At 41.0% G+C, this 24901-nt stretch overlaps 1 protein-coding gene across 1 annotated transcript in view; it reads left to right on the forward strand.

Moving 5' to 3' along the window:
• The window catches only part of LOC102139305 (protein POLR1D), a 45342-nt gene extending 37779 nt beyond the window's left edge, over nucleotides 1–7563 (forward strand). The window contains exon 3 of the mRNA XM_045377498.3: nucleotides 5839–7563. Within this exon, the coding sequence (XP_045233433.1) occupies nucleotides 5839–6106 (268 nt within the window). The 3' untranslated portion in view covers nucleotides 6107–7563. The remainder of the gene's footprint in view (nucleotides 1–5838) is intronic.
• Nucleotides 7564–24901: the final 17338 nt, after the last annotated feature.

Here is a 24901-nt window from a genome sequence, read left to right on the forward strand (position 1 = left end):
TCAGGAGATCGAGACCATCCTGGCTAATACGGTGAAACCCCGTCTCTACTAAAAAATACAAAAAACTAGCCGGGCGAAGTGGCGGGTGCCTGTAGTCCCAGCTACTCAGGAGGCTGAGGCAGGAGAATGGCGTGAACCCGAGAGGAGGAGCTTGCAGTGAGCTGAGATCCGGCCACTGCACTCCAGCCTGGGTGACAGAGCGAGACTCCGTCTCAAAAAAAAAAAAAAAAAAAAAAAAAAAAAAAAAAAAAAGGGTTAACAGTTTACTAATAGGGATTATAACGCCATAAAAAGCGTTTTTCAGGTGGCCGCATGCTGAGGCATTTGATTGCCAAATTATAAACTGTAGCACCAGGGGTGGTTATGGTAGTTGTGGCAGCATTAAACAACAAAACGAGTTGTAATCAACCACAGCATCAAGATAAAAAAATATTCCCCTTGTTTCATGGAGAGTTGGGAATGGAGTTAGGCCCCTGCTTCAGTCTTTCTAGAGGCATTATTCCAGACCTGCATCCATGAGAGTGCAAAGACATGTACAGAATGGAAGATATGCTATTTGCTAGTATGAGAATGGATTTGTCCATAGAATAAAAGAACAAATTGAAGTGCACTGCATGGAACCTTGCTTCCATGACTCCAAGGTGTCTATTCCCTAACCATAAAAATAATTCTTATTTCCCACTACCTGTTCGACTTCACACATCTCAAAGTCAGGTGTGTTAAAGGGACTCTCCACCTTTGTCCTTGGCCGTGTTGGTGACTCTCCTGGGCTCCTGAGTGGCCAGCTGTTCTTAGCAGACCTGTCACTGTGTGTGCATCTGCTGCTTCATGCCTGTCCTGGATGAGGAGCCTCAGCCACAGTGTGCTGACAAGCTTTTCACCTGTGGTTTCTTTCTTGACTGCTCTGTTAATTGGCCATCTGGTTAGACTGCAGAGAGTCTTTCTCTGCTCCACTCCTTCTGCCCTATTCCAGACTCCCTGGTTCCAGTCTGGCTCCACATCTTACTAGCTTGGGATAGGCGCTTTACCTTTTTTCTTTTCTTTCCTTTTGGATGATAGCTGTGGAGATGAAATGAGGCAACATTGGTAATGGAATAGCACAAGGTAATTGTGTCTTCAGTGTACCCTGTCGGCTGGTGATCCTGTGTCACTCTCAGATAGGTCCTATTCAGGAAATATTTTAGAAGCAAAAGGTAGCAGGGTCTAAATCTGTGGAAAGTTAGATACTACTACCTCTATCCTTCAGCAAGAGAGACAAAAAAGATGAAAAGCTTGTAATCCTAGCCCCAGTCAGTCTTCGTCTCTCCAGTGGCAGATTCTTGAAGCATGTGGAACCCTTCATCATAGCTTCTGAGCCCACAGGTTTCAAAGTGAAGGAAATTGCTTTCCTTTTAAAATTTAACCCAGATAGAATGCCAGATCTCAAATCTGACAGTGTGTCATGGGTACTTTCCAAAGCAGATTTAACTGGTCTCATGATATTTAGGGTTTATATCCATTTGTGTTGTTAGCACCTTAAATCTGGCTCTTATCATGTGAGCTAGCATAACTTTCTGGAAACAAAAATAAACTAAATATAAAAATAACACCCAGGGTGAGAAAGTCACCCTCCAGGTCGGAGCTAAGACAGGAAAGCAGCTGCCCTGTCCTGTGGCCTCCTCCAGTGCTTCCCCCAGCACACCTTTGGGGCATAGACAGTAACAGACGGTGCAGACACAGCAGGCAGCCGTGGCCTGTGATCTTATGCTCAATTTCAGGGCTCAGATGGTTACCCTAAAGCTGATACAAGAAAAGCCGGGAATAGTGGAGTGTCTAATGCCAGTTTATCATGTCATCTCAAATACTGCGGGGGATCGGGGCAAGTGGGAAATGGCAGTAAGAAATAATTTCCTAATGTGATGAATGAGAAGAGAGAACTTTTCTAAAGAGTTAACGTACAGAGCATGAGCAGAGGATCCTAAAACTGGAAGCAACTCTAGAGATCACCTACCCACTTCAACCTTTAGTTTTGCATCTGAGGACAGAGGCCTAGAGGGTTTGTGGAACAGTTGGAAATACAAATGATAAGCTCAAAGGTAGTGTGTAGTAGCCTCTTGATCCATGTAGCAATGGAGAATTGAGATAGCCTGGAATCTGAAACTTCTACAAATACAAATCTAACCATTTTAGGTACCAAAACTTAAATTTTAACCCTTTTTTTGGATACTTATGTAAAATGTCTCATTAACTTTAATGATGGCTTACTTTTTTCTTAATCTTTTCTTTCATAGAGATTCTACTCTGTTCTTGATTAACTTATTATCACAGGTGATTTGATGCTTTGGGATACCTTGAGTTGCCATCTTGGAAAAATTCTGGATGTATTAACCTATTTGAGAGCTGTGTGTACTCTTTCTCATGAAGAGAGGGTAAAATAATATAGGTCAACCATCCTTTTTCTAAAACCTTTGTATCCAAATAAGCCTCTACTTTCAGATATTTTTACATTTTAGAAAGGTATTACAGCACAGATAGCATGTACTAGATCCCCCCCACCACTACCCTGTACTTGTTCAACATGGTATCATTTCTTCAGCAAAACATATGAATGTTTATATTAAACGGGATAAAGACTATATCAATAGCCCAAAGTCTGGTCTGATCAAGTTTGCTGCCAAACAAATTTTGGTGTCATAAAAATAACTTGGTTTTAATAGGTTTTTAAATTTTGGAATTAGGGATAAGAAATTGTGGACCTGTAGGTAACATTTGTTGCAGTTTGCTGTATGCCAGATACCATGCTAAATGCCATATGCATTATCTCATTAAATCCTCACAATAACTTTATAAGATAGATATGTCTGTTATTCCCATTTTGCAGGTAGGGGAAATGAATGCAAAGAGTAGTTAAGTAACTTGCTTGTGATCACACAGCTAATTAAATAGTAGGCTGTGAACCAAAGCTGAAATTAACCAAGTGCTTTTATGTGTCATGCATTGTTCTGAGTACTTTACATGTTCTCATTCATTTGATCTGCATGCAACCCTTTAAGATAGTTGCCATTATTATTCCCACTTAACAGCTAAGAGGCAGCAGGGAGATTACATAGTATGCCCAAAGTCCAGTCTGTTAAGACAGTGTGATTTCAGAGCATGTGTGCCCAGCCACTGTCTCATATAGTGTGATTTCTTAGCAATGAAAACCGACTGTGAGATTCAGCAAAATTAATTTCTACCCTAAAGGCCAGAGAAGCTCCCCCCACTGATTCCCTCAGACCTTGGTTTTGATGTTGCTGTCCTTACACTTGGATCTATTCTATGCAGATTTTGGAATTTCTTTACACAAAATTATTTACTATATGTACCTTCACATCTGCTTGCAACTACTGTATTTCATTGCCCTGCCGTATTTATTAGTAGAATGTGAATGAGCACTTGTCATCACTTCGAAAATATGTACTGGCATGCCTGGGAGATGTCTGACTTTCAAACCCCACCTCCACCCCACCCCAGTAAACCAGGATCTCCTCAAGCCACCTTGACTTTTCACCTAGAATAGAATCCCACACATAACATTAAAAAACTGCATCTCTGATGTTAAAAGAGATGTAAATGCCAGTTTTCTTGTGGAATTAGTCTATAAAACCATCTCATTCTCTCGCTAACTCTTTGGGTCACTATGTTGAGCCGGTGGGTCATGCTAGCAGTTGGAAGATAGGTGCAGTCCCCTCTGCCTCTTGGCATCAACACTGCAGTTAGTAGCAGGGCTTTGCTCACCTCGAGGAAGCATTTGGTTTTAAAGATGATCTGACATTGAAAACAGCAAAATAGAGTGGAGTTCACCAGTAGTTACCAAAGGTTTTGTTCCGAGATCCTGGATTACCATCACATCTGGGAAAAGTACCTTTCCTTGTTTAATGCAGAGAAGAACTGGCCAGTTTACCACCACCGAGATGGCCCACTTCAGTGAAAAGACCCCAGAATTCTTCTGTTGCTGGACATGTTTCACCAGCTACTCCTAGCCCTATATATCCAAGAGATATATGTAGTTCATTTGCCTATAAAAAAGGTTTTGCTCCTATACTAAGCACCAGACCACCATTGCCAAAGACGAGCCCTCTAAGCTTTTTACTTTCTGTGATGAAGGGTAGTGTTTCCTGTAGGCTGTCTGTGTTACGCTGTTTTGGAACATGCCAGTATTTAATACTGTTCTGAATCGTTGCTGAGTTTGCAACTGCAGTGGCTCAAGTGTCTTCACCAGAGCATCACCTGCATTCGGTAGGACCCTGTCAGACCCTGCAGGAGAACTTGGTTTGCCTCTCATCACATGCTGCCTTCCTGCACAGGAGTGTCCTAATGCCAGCGTGCCCTCAGGAGGTAGAAATGTCTTTACCTTGAGACTGCTAAGGCAGCATAATGCTAGTGTACCTTTTCTGGAAGCTCCGTGAAGCTCTATAGTTTATACCCCACAGTACTTGCAGAACGTTTTTCTTTATTATTGCCTTTCTTCTTTGCCCCTCATCTCATTCATTGTGGCTTCTGAACTCCAGAGCTGTCACCACCTCTGAATGTTCCCACTGTTTCTATTGCACTCCACTGTCCTTTTCTAAGTTTGGTTTTCTGTTTGTTCTAGTTCATTCCTTTGTTACTTTTCTGGCCTGACCATTAACCAGGCACAGCACGCTGGGAGTAACCATTGGTTTTTCTCAGATATTTTCTCTGTCCTTCTAGGCTCAAGAGCTACCTATTTGCAGCAGGAGGTATTTTCTTGTTTTTCTTCCTTCTACTTCCAGATTCAGTGCCATTGTGGTTTTCTGAGGTAGTCTGACCTCTGTGAGTGAGGCTATGCTGATGCCTGACTGCCTATACTTCACCTATACAGTACTAGTCCACACCCTTCCTATGGTGGAGTGTTGTTGGCTTGATTTTGAAGTATTGTTTGGGGTTCTCTGTAAATCAAAAGGTGGCTATTCTACATTCATTTTTGTTTAATACCAGCCACCCCGAATAACGTTTTGGGAATCAGCATACTCCTAAATTAGCCCATCATATGGCAGACATCTCAGGGCTAAGAGAAATATGCAAGTTCTCATTTGTATAGGGTCATCTTTTTGAAAATGGAAGATTTATTAACACCTGAAAAAGAAATAGTTTATAAGTAAATCTAAGCACATTAATTAGCAATTTGATTGGTTGCAGCCTCACCTAGGTGAACTTGAATCGTGAAGGTACTTAAATATATCCTGCACAGAAATTCACCAGGGCGGGAGAGTAAAGTGCCCCTCCACAGAGCATAGCCTGGCATCCTGAAATAGAGGTGTAAGAACTTCTTTAAGTAAAGGATTATTGCATATTTATGGATTCTTTACACAATTTTTTTATTCTGTAGTAGATCATTTAGCTTCTGTATTTAAGATACAGCAGAATATACTTTTTAGTTTCCTTGGAAAAGGAACAGTTTTCACTGTCTGGTAATACAACACAAGACGCAATAAATTTAATCCAAAAGAGGTTATAGTCAAATAGGGCACTTACTAGTTCAAAAGAAAATGTTAAATGATTCTGTTAGTTCACAGTGCGGTCAATACCTGCACATACGAACTTCAGTAGGAAATTTAGTTCCAGGAGGGAAGAAAGGTTTAGTGTTCCGGGCAGTCGGTCTCAAGATTTCCAATCGTCTTGATATTTTTCCCCCCGGTACTCAGAGTTTACACTAGGTGGCATGCAAGGAAAGCTCACAAATTCAGAAACTCGATTCTGTGGGAGCAGGATTCTTTGGTACTAATCACGATGCTGGATCCAGCTGTGGAGTTAACCATTTGATTTGTGATGCTTTTTCTTTTCTCCTCCCCACCCCAGGATGAAGTGTCCTCTTGCCAGTACCAATAAAAGATTTCTGATTAACACAATTAAAAACACATTGCCCTCTCATAAAGAGCAAGACCATGAACAAAAAGAGGGCGATAAAGAACCAGCGAAGAGCCAGGCCCAGAAAGAAGAAAACCCGAAGAAACACAGAAGCCATCCTTACAAGCACAGCTTCCGTGCTCGAGGTTCTGCCAGTTACTCCCCGCCGCGAAAGCGGAGCAGCCAGGACAAGTACGAAAAGCGGTCCAACCGGCGGTGAGGCTGGAACCAGGGCCAGCCAGCCCTGCGGGCCTCCATGCTCCTTCGAGGGTGCGGTGTGCGGAGAAGGCATGAGCTGGCAGGGCAAACACCTGAGAGTGACTTTGACAGTAGGTCCTTTGTTGTTTCTCAAGAGGCTGCTGGCCAAGGGCAAAAAATGACCTAGCAACTCTTGAGGAAAAAAGTACAAAGGAGGATGTCTTGGCAAGTTTAAGCTACTTCTGCAGTGTAGTAGACATGTGTATTGTTGTTTATCTTGTTTGGAAGTGTGTTTCAAAAAAACATGTCTAGAATTTAAAATTTTCAGAGATTGTTAAAACTAGTTCCAATTTTTTGTTATTTCTCAAAAAAATAAAATACTTATAAATCCTATATGTTACTTTTTGGGGGTATCAAATTTAAAATTTAGAAATCTTCAGTCCAGTGACCATATTTATGAAAAGCTGTAGCCCTCCAAGGTGTGGGAATTTATTGAGAAACTCTTCGATAGCTCTGCATTTGTTTTCCGTTAGGTGAACAATGTAGGAATCCTCAAAGTGGTTTTGAATTTAATGCTCCACTTCAGTTACCAAAAGTTTTAAAATGGGTTGTGTTGTTTCCTGTGCATTCTCAAACGCATTTATTAGATAGAAGAATTTTTCTATATTTAATTTTTTTAATATATAGGTCTTAAGTGGTGCTTTAAAAAGAACCCTCACAAGTTAAAAATTAACAGTTGTTTCAGTGCTAGATTTTACCAGCTAAAGACTTGTGATACCACTATATAGTATAATTGTTCCAGAAATCTTCATTTTAAATAGAAGTGTTTACAATGCCTTTTTTCCCCCAGTATTGGTTTTCAGTACCTGTTTTCACACAGTTACCAACCTTTCAAACCTGTGTTCCTTCTTTATACTCAGGAAAATGTCACCAAGCACCCTCCTCCCCAGTCAACAAAAGGAAGAAGATGGAGATTCTGTCTCCCTGTTCACCCTCCCCAGTTTTCCGAAGTGTCTGAGCGGACACCTGGCTGTCCCCAGACCATCGCCATGCCACATCCCTGCTCCCCACTTCCTGGCAGCCAAGAAAGCCCTTTCTACATGCTGGAAGGAAATACATCCAAAAAGTTAGCATTGGGGTGTTAGAAGCTAGAATAGAGCTCTCTGCCACCGAGCTGCTGTGTCACACCCTCAGCCTGCTAGGAAGTGACAAACCGAAAGCGTTCTTGATCCACCCCTTCTCCTACCCCGGATCCCAGGGACTCATCCTGTGACTTTGTAACCACACTCATTCTTTTCAAACACAGAGGAGGAATTACTGCTTCATCTGACTTTATTCAAATCTAGTTATGTATTAGCCTAAATTATTTGTGCAAAATTTGAAATGTTTTTTTATTTAAATATTAGAAATAGCACAAAGTCATGGAGTTTTTAAAAATTGTTATAATTAAGTAAAAATAAAGCTGAATTGTGTCATTTCTGTATGTATTCTGTATTTATTCTTTTTTTTTTTTTTTTTGAGACGGAGTCTCGCTGCTCTTACCCCCAGGCTGTAGTGCAATGGCAGTATCTCGGCCCACTGCAACCTCCGCCTCCTGGGTTCAAGCGATTCTCCTGCCTCAGCCTCCTGAGTAGCTGGGATTGCAGGTGTGCGCCAACATGTGCAGCTCATTTTTGTATTTTTAGTAGAGAGAGGGTTTTGCCATGTTGCCCAGGCTGGTCTCCAACTCCTGAGCTCAGGTGACCCACCTGGCCTGCCAAAGTACTGGGATTACAGGCGTGGGCCACTGCACCCAGCCTTGCATTCTGTATTTATAACACACTGACAAGTTCATTATCCTTTAAAAGGGAATGACTGAAGTGAACACATTAAGGAAAGCTTTTTAGCCTAACTATACTTACCTTTCTTAAGTTGTGTTAAAGGACAAGTGGCCTACAAAACCATTTTCCCTTTTAAAAGCACTGTTCTATTTCAGAAAAGTTTATTGGAATCTTTAGGCTTCTATCAAGAGCAGCCATGATTTCCTGTCTAAAAATGTCAAGAGAAAATTATCCATTTTTATTCCCTATGTATACAGTAGATGTTAGGGGAGGGATTGGTCACGAGATACATGCACTAGCCACCTCCTGTTTCTGTGGTTAACATACTGGTGCTGCCAAGAGCTCCCATCCGCCTGTGTTACTATCTGATCTCCATTGTAACTATATTTAGAGATCACAAAGCCTGGCATAGAAGTTAGAGAAATTGAATCTTAGTCCTGCCTCTGCTTCTGGCTAGCTTCAGGCCTTATCTGGGTCACTTTTCTGGACTGCATTTTTTCATCTGCAAACTAAGATGTTTGGAATGATTCTTTAACTTTGAATAGGTAGAGAAAGAAGTGCAAATAGCCCTAAATTTTAGGAACTGCATTCCATGCTTCCACTAGAAACCGTTAAGACTTAAACACAAATGCAACTTGACAGAATTTTTTGTTTTACCTCATATTAGAAAACATAGTCTCTAAGAAATATAAGCAAAAAGCTATGGTTCCCAGCCATATCTGGTCACCTATTGGTAGCTAGTCTTTCTGAATCGCCCATGTATGAAGGGGGAGGGACTTAGAGTAGGTCTCTGAGTAGGCAGTTTATAGATTTTTGTTTGGAAACACATGTTATAAATCTCAGTGGGTTTTACTTTAGGGCTTAGCAGGCTAAGCACTAAAGGACATTTCCTCAGAGCTGATTCTGGAAGATGGCTGTGGAGTTTTGAATTTCCCTGTGGATTTTTTTTTTTTGCTGGGAGGTTGGCGGTGGGGGTGGGGGGCACATTGCTTCAGATCTATGCGGTAGCATTTATTCTTTCACTAATTATTCAAGTGACTTAGCATGGCACTTATTTTATGTATTTATTTATTTTTTGGGATGGAGTCTCACTCTACTGCCCAGGCTGGAGTACAATGGCATGATCTCAGCTCACTGCAACCTCTGCCTCCCAGGATCAAGCAACTCTCCTGCCTCAGCCTCCCGAGTAGCTGGGATTACAGGCACGTGCCACCACACCTGGCTAATTTTGTATTTTTAGTAGAGACAGGGTTTCACTATGTTGGCCAGGCTGGTCTTGAACTCCTGACCTCAGGTGATCTGCCTGCCTCGGCCTCCCAAAGTGCTGGGATTACAGGCATGAACCACAACACCCAGCCCATATTTTTACAATTAGTTACATATTCATCATTCCTAGAGGTCATGCCATCACCTTAGAGTCATAAAGAGTATCTGATGGATAAGCAGTGCCTATTTAATAGTCATTATGTGAGGTGGGTTCCTGATGCAATGAAACCTCATCACTTCCCTAAGGAGTGTTCTGTGTCCTGGGATCCAGTACAAGGGACTCCTCTCTCCAGAGGAGGTGACTCTTGGAAACCCATAAATATTCTTCCTATGAGGTGTTGGTAGGGTGTATTGGACCTGTGTGGACAGTAACAGTGATTGTCTGTCACCTGTGGCCAAGCACTGTTACATCTTTTACCTGTGTCCATGTAGTTATCCCACAACCCTGTGAAGAAGATGCTACTCACCTTCATTTTATCAATAAGGGAAACTGAGTTAAGGTTAAAAAATTTGCCCAAAATCACAGAACTAGGACGTGGCAGAAATGCTAGCTGAAGCCAAAACTGAATCAAAAACCCATACTCTTTCCTCTACTTTATGCCAAACTTAATCCAAACTCAGCTTGCTCAAAACACATGACTGGAGGGTCGTCTCAAGGTATATGTGCTCCATGTCTTCCCAATATAAGAGCCTAGAGAACTTTTATAATCACTGCATTTTGCAGGCCAAAATCTACTCCCATAGATCGGAACATGGAAGCCCCAGCAAAGAACATTTGTACGGGGAACTGTTTCCCAAGGGCCAGTGTGGACAGCGATCTGAATCCAAGAGAAAAACTCTCACAACTCTTGTGAAATGGTTAAACGGTAGCTAATGGAATATAGCTATGGAAAACTAAAACCGCAGGTGAAGCCAGTATTTTAGGATCTTCCATGTTTGAATTTTTTTTTTTCCTATCCATAAGAATAGTGAGATTTGGGAGTGAAGAAATCCTTGGAACAGGGCCTCTTTGATACGATAGAAAACATTCTATAATCCAAGGAATTTGAGAAACTATCTCTTGGAAAGGCATGTCAGCAGATCATAATTTGAGCCTCACCCGTGGCTCTTCTGAGTCTGATACTGAGAAGGCTAGTTTGCCAAGTGGAAGCTCTTGTTCTCAACATGGAAAAGACTACTAGCAAGCATGCCCTTTTACACACAGGAACACATAAAGAGGAAAGTGGATTAAACTGAAGGTAGAATTCAAAGGCAACTTATAAATAAATTTTTATTGGGTAACCCAGGTTATAAATCTCAATGAGCATTACCGTGAAAAGGCCCATAATAAACATGGATTTGGGAGCATTGTTAATAGTTGATGAGATGAAAGACGAACTCTTATCTCCCATCCATATAGTCCTGTAATATTCACCTTTGGTATCAATAACTGATAAATACTCCCTATGTGAAACAAATACCAGATATAACACATCGTATGAAATGCCTGAGGGAGATGTTTCTCCTCCACATAAATGTATAGCCTGTCCTCAGTGGTGGTCCCCTGTCCTTCCTAGATTTTTTTTTTCTTATTAATTCCTCAGTGGTAGCTCCCTCAAGTTGAACTAGTATATACTGTCCAATTACAAACCCCTATCTACTCCAAATTACACTCATCAGTCTGCTAAATACTCCTTTCAAAGCTCAGTACCAATTTACAAAGAAAGCCCCACAAGACTTATTTTTAATCCCATATCCTGCATGAAGAACAGACCATTGGTGTACCCATTCATTCTCTCACTCAGTGAACACTTAGAGAGTCAGGGGATTATGACAAGCACATGCTGGGCCCAGACCTGGACAATTTAACCCTGTTCCCAAAATCTAGGCCATGCTTGTGTCTTCCATATTTAAAGCTACAGAGTATTTTGTTCAGTACAATATTTGCTTCCTGAAATTTTTTCGCCCTGCCTGCAGTTATTCTGATCTTCCATACTGGTGAAGCAGTTGGTAGTTGTTCATCAGCACAAAAACAGTGCAGATTCCTTCATTTTCATTTTGTTAAAGAGTCAAAATTTTCATTTTGATGAATTCTAAAAACATGCATCTGATGAATCTTAAGAATATGTATGTGAATCTCTAAAATATTAACAGCAGACACAGCAGGCAATGTATAATATATAACCAGCTCGTGTAAAACTAGTAGAAATACACTAAGAGCACAATAAAAAATTGGTGAAGATGAAATGTTCATGGAAGAGAAAATACAACTGTCCAATAAGCATATGAAAAAATGTTCAAATCAACAGTAAACAAAAAAAGATGCAAATTAAAACAATTTTTTTACCTTTCAATTTAGCAAAGACTTTGAGGTTGTTTTTGTTTTTGCTGTTGTCATTTTAAGTAATTCTGCTGACAAAGGTGTGGTAATGCAGATACTCAAAAAATTTGTAAGAGGGTACAATGGCTCAGCACTTCCAGAAATATTTTAAATGTTCTCTTTTGTTGACAAAGTACTCCTTCTTCTAAGAGTTTCACAGTTTGGTTTTATGTTTGGCTTCAGTATTTATCTGTTGCGGGTTGAATTGTGTCTTCCTCAAATTTATATGCCAAAGCCCTAACCTCCAGTACCTCAGAATGGGCCTGTATTTGAAGATTGGGACTGTAAAGAAGTAACTAAGGTAAAAGACTGTTAGCATGGCCTTGATCCAATCTGACTGGTGTCCTTATTCAAAAAAAAAAAAAGAAGAAGAAGGCCAGGCGAGGTGGCTCATACCACAGCACTTTGGGAGGCCGAGGTGGGCAGATCACCCTAGGTCAGGAGTTTGATACCAGCCTGACCAACATGGAGAAACCCCGTTTCTACTAAAAATACAAAATTAGCCAGGCGTGGTGGCGCGTGCCTGTAATCCCAGCTGCTCAGGAGGCTGAGGCAGGAGAATTGCTTGAACCCAGGAGGCAGAGGTTGCTGTGAGCCAAGATTGTGCCTTTGCACTCCAGCCTGGGCATCAAGAGCAAAACTCTGCCTCAAAAAGAGAGAAAAAGAAAAAGATTTGGATACACAAAGAGACACCAGGGGCTCATGCATGCAGACGAAAGGCCACGTGAGGATGTAGGGAGAAAGCTTCCATCTGCAAGTCTAGGAGAGAGGCCTCAGGAGAAACCAACCCTGCAGACACCTTGATCTTGGACTTCCAGCCTCCAGAACTGTGAGAAAATAAATCTCTGTTGTTGAAGCCACTCAGGTTGTGATACTTTGCAATGGCAGCCTAAGCAGACAATATAGTATCCTTATCTAGATGTTCCTAAAACTTTCTTCTGATTTAATCACTGGGCTTTTTGTTCTTGTTTTAATTATTCTGCTTTAGAACTATATGAACAAACATAGTAATAATTATATCAATGTAAAAATGAAAATAAATCACAAATATCTTTTCTTGCATGTTAACTATGTTCATTTCCCCATGTTCCCAACGCATTATGAGATTGGGATGCTCTTTTACAGGATGCAGTATGTGCTCTGAATTACTGACCAACAAACTGTTTTTTCTCCCAAAACCAGGACACGACTAGTCTGGAAACTAAGAGGAGGATGTGGCAAATCTCAAAATTAAAATTAATGATTTACTCTCAAAAGCATGTGCTCAGTCTCCCTAAATCTCTGAGCTCTGCAGGTCTGTTTTAGGATCCAGTGGAGAAAGGGTACTACCAGGGATCGTGAAAGCAATGACACTGAATTGGAAGTTAAGACTGCCACATGGCAATCAACCCAAATGCCCATCAATCAACAAGTGGATTAAGAAACTGTGATACACACACACACACACACACACACACACACACACACATATATGACGGACTACTACTCAGCCATAAAAAGGAGTGAATTAATGGCATTTGCAGTGACCTGGATGACATTGGAGACTATTATTTTAAGTGAAGTAATTCAGGAATGGAAAACCAAACATCGTATATTCTCACTCATAAGTGGGAGCTAAGTTATGAGGCTGCAAAGGCTTAAGAATGACACAACGGACTTTCGGAACTCAGGGGGAAAGGGTGGGAAAGGGGTGAGGGATAAAAGACTACAAACAGAGTACATTGTATAGTGCTCGGGTGATGGATGCACCAAAAGCTAATACATCACTACTATAGAACTTACTCATGTAACCAAACACTTGGATTAGACTGGGATATTTTTGGAACTCTGTATGTCTCTCTGTGTATGTACAGTGTAGGGGTGGACTGAAATGACCTTCTCTACCCAGTACCTCTTCCTAGCCTTCATTTTGTAATGGAGGCTGCCCCAGCCATAGAGGTGGGTATGTGAACAAGGCTGGGCCAATCAGACAGACTACTCCACACCTGAAGCCAAAAGAGTTTATCCAAGGATGGGGATATGACCAAAGGAGGCTCAGATTAGGCCTATGGATTCTCTCAGGAGTTTGGAACCTGAACAGAAACATACAGAGAGAGAAGGCAGTTGGAGCTGAAGTCACTGGATGTGAGTGTCTAAAAGAAATGGTCCTTGTGTTCCTGCTGCTAAGCAACACAGAGAATCCTGCTCTTGTCCTTTCCAAAGCTTGGTTGGGAAGCTTTTCACCAGCATCTTTCCAATAACTTCCCTTTGTGCTTAAATTTATTATGTAGATTTCTATTGCTTGTAGCCAAAGAACCTTCACTACTATAATCACTATGCAAGGATTAAAAGAAAAAAAAAGCTCCTAGATATTTTAAGAAAAATAGCAAGATACGGAATGGTATGTATAACATTACCATTTGTATAAGAAAATAAAATGGTACGTCTTTGTATAGATATGGTAATATGTCTGTATACAGACAGACACATACCATTCTTTGCATAGAATACCTCTGGACCAATACTTGAGACTGTAAACAGAGTGGGGAATGGAGAGTGGAAGGCAGACCTCCATTTTTGCTGTTTCCATTTGAATTTTGAACCATGGGCATTATTTTGAAAATAGTTATTTTAAATAAATGAATTAAGTATATTATGCTGCTCTCATTTGAATGTTTGACCCTCCAAGCCTCATGCTGAAGTTTGATCCCTAATGTTGGATATGGGGCCTACTGGTTGGGTGTTTGGGTCATGGGGGCAGATTCTTCACGAATCAATTCATGCCATCCCTAGGAGGTGGGGGTGGTGAGTGAGTTCTCATTCTGTTAGTGCCCATGAGAGCTGGTTGTTAGAGCCTGGCACCTCCCACTCCTTGCTCCCTCTCCTACGCTGTGATCGCTGCACATGTGGCTCCTCTTCACCTTCTGCCATGAGTGGAAGCAGCTTGAAGCCTTCACCGGAAGCAAATGCTGGCACCATGCTTCTTGTACAGCTTGTAGAACTGTGAGCCAAATAAACCTCTTTTTAATTTAATTTAATTTTTTTAATTATTATACTTTAAGTTCTAGGGTACATGTGCACAACGTGCAGGTTTGTTACATAGGTACACATGTGCCATGTTGGTGTGCTGCACCCATTAACTCGTCATTAACTCGTCATTTATATTAGGTATATCTCCTAATGCTATCCCTCCCCCCGCCACAATAGGACCTGGTGTGTGATGTTCCCCTTCCTGTGTCCAAGTGATCTCATTGTTCAATTCCCACCTATGAGTGAGAACATGTGGTGTCTGGTTTTCTGTTCTTGCCATAGTTTGCTGAGAATGATGGTTTCCAGCTGCATCCATGTCCCTACAAAGGACACTAACTCATCGTTTTTTATGACTGCATAGTATTCCATGGTGTATATGTGCCACATTTTCTCTTAATCCAGTCTGTCACTGATGGACATTTGGGTTGATTCTAAGTCTTTGCTATTGTGAATAATGCTGCAATAAACATACGTGTGCATGTGTCTTTATAGCAGCATGATTTATAATCCCTTGGGTATATACCCAGTAATGGGATGGCTGGGTCAAACGGTATTTCTAGTTCTAGATCCTTGAGGAATCGCCACACTGTTTTCCACAATGGTTGAACTAGTTTACAGTCCCACCAACAGTGTAAAAGTGTTCCTATTTCTCCACATCCTCTCCAGCACCTGTTGTTTCCTGACTTTTTAATGATTGCCATTCTAACTGGTGTGAGATGGTATCTCATTGTGGTTTTGATTTGCATTTCTCTGATGGCGAGTGATGATGAACGTTTTTTTCATGTGTCTGTTGGCTGCATAAATGTCTTCTTTTGAGAAGTAGCTGTTCATATCCTTTGCCCACTTTTTGATGGGGTTGTTTGCTAAACCTCTTTTTTAAATAAATTACTCAGGCATTCCTTTATAGCAACACACAATGGACTAAGATATATGCATTTTGATGGAAATGATGTATTGTTATGTGAAAAAGCAAGCTGCAGAATTTTAAGCAAAATATGACCCAATTTGTGTGTGATTTCTTAAATGTTTGTGTGTGCACTCACATGTGTGGGAGGCCATGGCCTAGTTGTATGTACATGGAATACCTCCTACTAGGCCTCACCTCCAACGTTGGGGATCACATTTCAACATGAGGTTTGGAGGGTCAAATATCCAAATGATAGCAGCATATACATCTACTTAATTCATTTATTTAAAATGAAACAACTTTATTTTTAAAATAATGTGCCCATGGTTCAAAACTATATGGATCAAACTGATGTCTTATGTACATACAACTATGTATATATAATACCTCGAACTATATGTATCAAACCGATAGCAGTGGCTGGTTCTGGGGTGAGAGGGGTGAGTATTATTATTATCATTATTATTATTCTTTTGAGACTGAATCTAGCTCTGTTGCCCAGGCTGGAGTGCAATGGTGTGATCTCAGTTCACTGCAACCTCTGCCTCCCAGGTTCAAGTGATTCTCCTCCTCCTTCAGCCTCCCAAGTAGCTGGGATTACAGGCGCGAGCTGCCATGCCCGGCTGAGTTTTTTGTTTTAGTAGATACGGGGTTTCTCCACGTTGGCCAAGCTGGTCTTGAACTCTGACCTCAAGTGATCCACCCGCCTCGGCCTCCCAAAGTGCTGGGATTACAGGCATGAGCCACTGTGCCCAGCTGAGAGTATTATTAATACATTTCTTTTCTTTTTATGCATAATCTTAAAATATAGACGTATATAACTTTTGTAACAACAACAACAAAAATCTGTAAAGAAAAAAAAAAGAAAAAGAAATGTGTAGGGAGCAAACCCAGTGACTTATCCCCACCCTGTTCAGTTATTTTCCCTCACACATGCTCACAAGGGCTCAAAGTGGTGACATCACTCACATGTTTGTGGTGGTGCTTGGGCTAACAAACCTGTTGCACTGCCAGTCATATCAGAGTACAGCACATGCAATTATGTACAGTGAATAATACTCAATAATGATAACTAATAACTACGTTAGTGGTGCGTGTATTTACTATACTTTTTATTGTTATTTTAGAGTGTACTCTCTACTTATTTAAAGAAAAAAAAAGAATTACAGAACAGCCAGGCAGGTCCTTCAGGGAGTACTCCAGAACAAGGTGTTAGTATCATAGGAGATGACGGCTCCGTGCGTGTTATCACCCCTGCAGACTTTATAGTAGAACAAGATGTGGAGGTGAAAGACAGTGATGTGGATGACCTGCTCCCATATAGGCCTAGGCTTATATGTTGTGCTTGTGTCTTAGTTTTCAACAAGAAAGTTTAAAATATAAAATATATATATATATATATAGTTAAAAGCTTATAGAATATAGAATAAGGATATAAAGAGAATATTTTTGTACAACTGTACAATGTGTTTATGTTTTAAGCTGTGTTATTAAAAAGTCAGAAAGTTTTTAAAAATTAAAAGTTTATAACACAAAAAGGTTACAGTAAGCTAAGATTATTATTGAAGAAAGAAAAATCTTATTTAATAAATTTACTGTGGCCTGAGTGTAAAGTGTTTCTAAAGTCTACAGTGGTGTACAGTCGTGTGCTAAGCCCTCACATTCACTCACCACTCACTCACTGACTCACTCAGAGGAACTTCCAGTCCTACAAGCGCCATTCATGGTAAGTGTCCTATACAGGTATATAGTTTTTTATCCTTTAGTTGTAGTTTTCCCACTTTTTCCTATATTTAGATACACAAATGCTTGCCATTGTGTTACAATTGCCTACAGTATTCAGTGCAGTAATATGCTGTACAGGTTTGTAGCCTAGGAACAATAGGCTACACCACATAGTCTAGGTGTGTAGTAAGCTACACCATCTAGGTGTATGTAAGGGTACACTCTACGATGTACACACAGTGGTGAAATCATCTGGCCCTGGCATGGTGGCTCATGCCTATAATCCCAGCACTTTGGGAGGCCGAGGCAGGCGGATCACCTGAAGTCAAGAGTTCAAGACCAGCCTGATCAACATGGTGAAACCCCATCGCTACTAAAAATACAAAATTATCTGGGCGTGGTGGCACATGCCTGTAATCTCAGCTACTTGGGAGGCTGAGGCAGGAGAATCACTTGAACTCTGGAGGTGGATTGCAGCATTGCACTCCAGCCTGGGCAACAAGAGTGAAACTCCATCTCAAAAAAAAAAAAAAAAAAAAAAAAAGATCTAACAATGCAGTTCTCAGGACATATTCACATCATTAAGTGACACATGACTGTATTTGATAAAGTGCTCAACATTGTCAGTAATCAAGAAATTGCAAATTAAAACCAAAATGGGATAGCACACACCCAACAGAAGAGCTGAAATTAAAGAGACTGACAACTCCAAATCTCAATGAGGAGGTAGGGCAACCAGAATTAATATATATTGTTGGTGGGAGTGTAAAATGGCAGAAACACTTTAGTAGTTTTTTTTTTTTTTTTTTCTTTTGAGACAGAATCTCACTCTGTCACCTAGGCTGGAGTTCAATGGCACAATCTCAATTCACTGCAACCTCCACCTCCTGGGTTCAAGCGATTCTCCTGCCTCAGCCTCCCAAGTAGCTGGGATTACAGGCATGCACCACCACACCCAGCTAATATTTGTATTTTTAGTAGAGACGGGATTTCACCATGTTGGCCAGGCTGGTCTTGAACTCCTGACCTCAAGTGATCGGCCCACCTCAGCCTCCCAAAGTGCTGGGATTATAGGCGTGAGCCATCTGGCCCAGGCTTATGTAGTTTCTTATAAAACTAAACATACATCTACCTTATGACCCAGCAATTCCATTCCTAGATATTTACCCAGGAGAAACAAAAGCATTTGGTCACAGTAAAACTTGTACAAAAGTGTTCCTAACATTCATAACTGATAATTGCTTCAAAGTGGAAAAAGCCCAGGAGTCCATCAATAGGAGGATGTGGCATGTACATAAAATTGTAGACCTGAAGAAGATGCCATTCAGATGCCCCTCGAGAAGAATGGGCTGCTCAGCTGCAGGGTGTGCAGTCAGCAGGTGGCTTCCAGCTCCCAGCTCCTCAATGTCAGTCTGAGCTGCAGAGAAAAACATGCCCTTCTGGGCGTGGCCTGCATCTGGTGACTGAGCAAGGTGGAGAGAGAAAAGCATGACTGTTTCGTCTCCACGTGGGAAACTGGCAGGCAGGACTTCCTCCAAGTTCCCCACTGGGTTGGCAAGGCTCTGTCTGGCCTGCATGGCAGTTCAACTTCTTTCTCTTTCTCAACTTCAATCGTGCTTCTGCCTGCTTCCTTTCACAGGTGTTGATCCCTAGGTAGCTTCTTGCACCCTAAACTCTGTCTCATCATCTCTGTCTAGACAATCCAGTTTGCTGCTGCAGTTGTGTCTGGAAAGAGCAAGCAATCAAACGGGATTTTGCAGCTGAATCATTCACCGCCCAGCTAGCAATGTGGACACCTTGCACAGGTGGTGTTTCCATTGTTAAAACTTCCACTGGTGGTGAATCAGGAGAGTGGATTTCTGGAAAGGGATGCGCTGCAGAGGTGATGCATCAGGTACTTGAGAATTCTGGAAGAAATAGTATATACAAGGATAAGGGGATTCTATGGCTATTGCCTGGTGCTAAAATGACTTGCGAAGCATGGAAAAAGCAGTGGAACCTGCTGAGTGAAACTGAAATGTCATTATCAAGCTGGTCTTTCATGAACTTTTACCTCTAGTCATAGCTGTATTAGGAAAGAACTCAAGTTCCAGGTATTCGGGGGTAGAGCCCCTCTTTGTCCATAAAGTGCAGTGATAACCCTATTTCAACTTGTTAATTAGAAGCAATCACCCCACCAAACACAGCACCTCCACTTTATGCCAGTTGATTCACTAGCATCAAAAGCCACAATGGCCGTATGGTTGTCTCACTGGACCCATTGTTGAGTCCCCTCTAGAAGCCTGCCTTCTTTGTCAGGCCTCTAAAGAAGCAGGACCTACAACCCAGAATAGGTAGCAACATTTTACAAGTGAATTCTTATGTGTCATAGTGGTAGGTACCACTCTTATTTTCACCCCTTGATTCTTGGACCCATTTTTTCTGCTTGTGCACCATAAGAAGAGAAACTGCACCATATATTGACTATTCTATAGAACAAAACCCTAATTTCACTTGTAACTCTCTGAGCTGTTATTATGAATGAGTCATCAAAAGGCCATTCTACCATTCTATAGACCAGTGACTTCTAGCTGATGGTGTTTATTGTAAGAATAGTGAATCCTTTGAGCATATTGAGTCACTTTTTTGTTGTAAAACAAATTTCTGCCAGATGCGACATTGTAAGGAATGACGTGATGATGAATAAGACACACAATATCCACGGATGGAGACACTAGATGCATGGTGGACAGGAAAGATAAATCTATATTCAGGATGTCTACTTCAATGAAGATAAATTACTGCCCTCTCCATGATGTAAGGAGTCGAGTGCAATCAATCAGCCACTAGGAGATTGGCTGGTCCCTTCAGGACATGGTACTCAATGGGGGTTAGCAGGTTGGATACTCTGCAGTGGTAGTGGTAGTTAGATCAGCACAGTGGCAATATCCATGGATGCCTAAACTCCAGCCCTGCCACCATGGCCATATTGTACACAAACTCCTCAGATGTAGTTTACTGAGATCTACACAGTGAGTCAGGTTGTCCATTTGGTTAGTGAGATCCTCTTCTCCCATGGGTTCCCTCTGGTGAACATTCATGTAAGACATCAATTTATCTCACTCTGTGCATTCTAAGAGGTTTAGCCATATATCTGTTGCACAAACTTCCTTATCTCTAATTCTCTGATCTTGTTTCTACCATGTCTCTGACCATCTGGCCAAATCATTGTCCAGTGACTATGAATCAGTATAGATATGCACCTCTGACTTCTTCTTCCATTTAAGTTAGACAACCAATGTCCTGCTAGATGTTCTACCCTCTGGGAAGATTCCTTTCCCCAGTGTCCTTCAGGGCTACCCATGAGTGGGGCTGTAATGCTATAGCCATCCCTATAACCAGCAGAAGGAAGTTGTAAATGAGAACAGAGGGATGAAGGAGATGAACAGGACATCAGGAAGTCTGAGCCACTTCTGAATCCTACCTGTCAGGTGGTGCCTGATCTTCTGGATCCTGCCTTCAGGGCCTGCTTGTGCCTGATCTCATATGAACACTCTGTTTGAAGGTGAAGTGCTGCTCCATATGCCCAAATGTATGATGTTTGGATGACATCATCATGGGCAGTTCATAATGAGCAGTTTGAGTCATATGGTCAGTTAATGTCCTATAATCAAGGGTTTAGTCCCCACTCAGACCCAATAGACATCTAGGAACTGTTTCTCAAGAGTAGATTAGCTATTTGCTCAGGAGAGTATAGCTTCTTTCAAACACTGTAACTGGAACTACAATTCTCCCATGAGTTTGCCCAGGGCTCAATAGATTATCTTCCACTTCAGACATATTGAGTATCACTAGATTTGCTAGATCATAAAGCCTGAGGATGATAGCCACATTGTGCACAACCCGGCTAAGAAGCATTCTCTTGCTCTTGATGCCACTCAGACCTGCTAGCTCTACATATTTCTTGGTAAATAGATAGAGAATCACACTCATATATGGCAGAGTAAGGCACTATGTAATTTGTTGTCCCAGTCCAAGCACTTTAAAACAAAAGAATTATTTAAAATATATCAAGACAACAGGCATAAACTTGAACTGTTCCAGGCAAATAAGTCTCTCTAGACATATATTGCCTTCAAGACTCAAAGAAACCCAGCAAGGATTTTGATTTTCTTTTAGTGGAAGAGGATGAAAACTGTTCTGTTACTCAGTCAATGAGCTATGTTCAGATTTTATTTTTTGAGACGGAATCTGGCTCTGTCGCCCAGGCTGGAGTGCAGTGGCCGGATCTCAGCTCACTGCAAGCTCCACCTCCCAGGTTCACGCCATTCTCCTGCCTCAGCCTCCCGAGTAGCTGGGACTACAGGTGCCCGCCACCTCGCCCAGCTAGTTTTTTGTATTTTTTAGTAGAGACGGGGTTTCACCGTGTTAGCCAAGATGGTCTTGATCTCCTGACCTCGTGATCCACCCATCTCGGCCTCCCAAAGTGCTGGGATTACAGGCTTGAGCCACCACGCCCGGCCTATGTTCAGGTTTTAATTATAGTCTTTCTGTTCTCTCTGTGGTTCAAGGGTTTCTCCTATAGGAAGACAAATGCAGTCTCAGTGTGAGAAGGGTAAAGGGATTACCCAGTGGCATCTATGACTGAGTAAAGACTACCTTGAAGTCTTGAAAAACTTCGTGAAGATACAGGAAAAATAACCTCAGGACTACTTGTATGAGCTGGAAAACCAGTCAGCTAATGTAAACTGTATGATACCTAAGTTCTTCTCTTGATTACAATTTAAGTTTATTTTTGCTTTAAGTCTTGCTTTCCTTCTACTCACCTTGTCCACCTCCCAGAGGTTTCCCTTACACTGAGGATGAACAACTACAGCCTTTGGAAAGGTATAATTATAGATAAATGAATATATACATATAACGAATGGATTTATATACCCATAGAGAGAGGAGAATGATGAGGGAAAACAACTTTTATGGCAGATATTCTGAAAACTCTAAAAGAATATTGTCATTACCTTTCTTTGCAAGTGTAAATTTTTTCTGGTTTACTACTACTCCATCTGTTTTCAAAAATATACACCTGAATCACTTTTCAAATTTATACTATATGTTCATTTACATATTAGCTAGTTTATATGTAGAAAGGTAGGGTGAAGATCTTGGGTTGTACTTGCGTAAAAAAGAACCTGTGAAATTAATGTACTAAGAACTGAAGTGAACTTCTGCTTCTGGCTAAAGTGGTACACTCTGAGAAGACAGGACTTATCCTCCCACATGAAACAATGAAACAAACAAAAAGATGAAACATATGAAAAATAGATCTCAAGATATGGGCAGCAGGCAACAAAGAATAATGATCCTTGAGTAGAAGAAAACAAATGAGGTGGACCCTATGATTGCCCTTGTGTGGACAAAGTTCCTAGGCTATGGTACTGGAAATGAATCCAGGTAGAGCCTCAGGGTTCTCCTGAGTTGAGAAGATAAAATTAGCTGGGTGTGGTGGCAGGTGCCTGTAGTCCTGGCTACTCAGGAGGCTGAGGCAGGAGAATGGCGTGAACTCGGGTGTGGAGCTTGCAGTGAGCCAAGATCGCGCAACTGCACTCCAGCGTGGCGGGTTTTTTTTCATATGCTTTCAAAAATCCAGATGAAAATGCAAAGGACCTAGAGCAGCAAAAAATCTTTGAAAAAAAAATGTTAGAGGACTTATTCTACCTGCCTGCAAGGCTTATGATAACTTATGTAATTAGGAGAGTGCGATATTGGCATTGAGAAATACAGTTAGATCACTGGAACAGAATAAAGATTCCAGAAGTAGACCACACATATGTGCTCAATTGACTTTTGGCAAAAATGCAAAACCAATTTAGTGGGATATGGGCTTCATGCGTAACAGTATGGGGAGCTCTGCAGGGATGTTCCCCAGTAAAATGGTATCCTCTGAGCTTCCTGGATCTGTGGTTCAGGACCTACCATTACTTTTGGATAATTCTGTCATTATTGCTTCAGAGTTTTTTTGTTCCTTTTTCTCTTTCTTTTCCTTTTTGAATTTTTATTAGGCATATGTGACACCTTTTATAATTGTCCCACAGTTTGTTAATATTCTGCTCCATTTTTACACTTTTTCTTCTTTGTCTTTCAGTTTTGGAAATTTCTGTTTACTTTTTCAGGTTCCCTGGTTCTTTCATTGGCTGTGTCCAGTCAATTAATGGGCCCATCAAAGACATTCTTTGATTCTGTTATGAATTTTTTTTTAATTGCTAGCATGTTTTTGATTCTTGCTTAAAGTTTTTATCTTTCTGTTTACATTATCCATCCACTTATGCATATTGCCTTCTTTTTCTATTAGCACCTAAGTGTATTAATCATAGTAGTTTTAAATTTCCAGCATTTCTGTCATACCTGAGTCTGGTTCTGATGCTTGCTCTGTCTCTTCAAACTGTGTTTTGTATATTTTAGTATGCCTTGTATTTTTGGTTAAAATCCAGACTTGATGTATTAGGTAAAAGGAACTGAGGCAAATAGGCCTTTAGAGTTATAACAATAGGTGTTATGTTTGTCTGGCTAGGAGTAAAATTGCGTTTGTGTTTGTTGTAGCTATAGGCATTGGATACTAAAATTTCCTTAGGTATCCCTATTTTTTGTCTCCTCTGTTTTCTTTGGTTTTCCCTAGAGATGTCTTCTTAAATAAGATCTGACATATGTATTCCTTTTAGTTGTGTTCTCATTATTATATAGGAGCTCTATTGATGTGGTAGTAAGAGGGGTGTGTGCATTGAGGGGAAGTATTCTATAGTCTTATGATTAGGTCTGTCTTTTAGTGAGCCTGGTCTCTGGGCTGTGACCTTCATAAGTCTATTGATGAGAGCAGTTCTATTTTGACTTGTTTTATCTTCCCACCCCCCTCAGACAGGAAAACTAGAGGGTCTGGAGTTGGGCATTTTCTTTCCCCCACACAGAAAGCTAGAGCAGGGTGGAGGTGGGTATTCCCTTTCACCCAGGTTGGTAAGGCTCTGGTAAAATTCCAGTTGGTTAGGCTCTGGTAAAGTCAATTTCCTTTAAGGCAGGTCTTGTTAAGAACAGAATGCCCAAGGTATATTTCAAAATAGCTACTTTTTCTCCTTCCCCTCTGGAAGCATAGATTTTTCTCAGATGTTCACTCTGAGAAACTGGGGAGGAATGTGGTGGTAAAACACTCAACAGTGTGTAGGTCCCCCTAAGACTGGGCCCACTGGTGTTTTTAAGTCTTAGACATATCTATAATGAAACTCCAGAGATACGTCAAATATAGTTTAAATGTAATTGTACTGTGATCCAGCAATCCCACTTCTGGGTGTATATCTAAAAGAATTCAAAGCAGAATCTCAAAGAGATATTTGCACATCCATGTTTTTTGCAGCATTATTCACAATAGCCAAGAGGTGGAAGTAACCCAAATGTCTGCTGACAGATGAATGGCTACAGAAGATGTGGTATATACATACGATGAAATATTATGAAGCCTTAAAAAAAGGAAATTTTGTCACATGGATAAACCTTGAGGACATTATGCTAAGTAAAATAAGCCAGTCACAAAAGGACAAATACTGTATGATTCCACTCATATGAAGTATCTAAAGTAGTCAAAACAGAAAGCAGAAGAAAGGTGCTTTCCAAGGGCTAGGGGAGGTGAGAGAGGGAATTACTGTTTAGTATGTATAGAGTTTTAGTGTTGCAAGATGGAAAAGTTCTAGCAATCTGTTGCACAACAAT

Source organism: Macaca fascicularis, chromosome 17 (genome assembly GCF_037993035.2).
Source record: "Macaca fascicularis isolate 582-1 chromosome 17, T2T-MFA8v1.1".
Taxonomy (NCBI): Eukaryota; Metazoa; Chordata; class Mammalia; order Primates; family Cercopithecidae; genus Macaca; species Macaca fascicularis.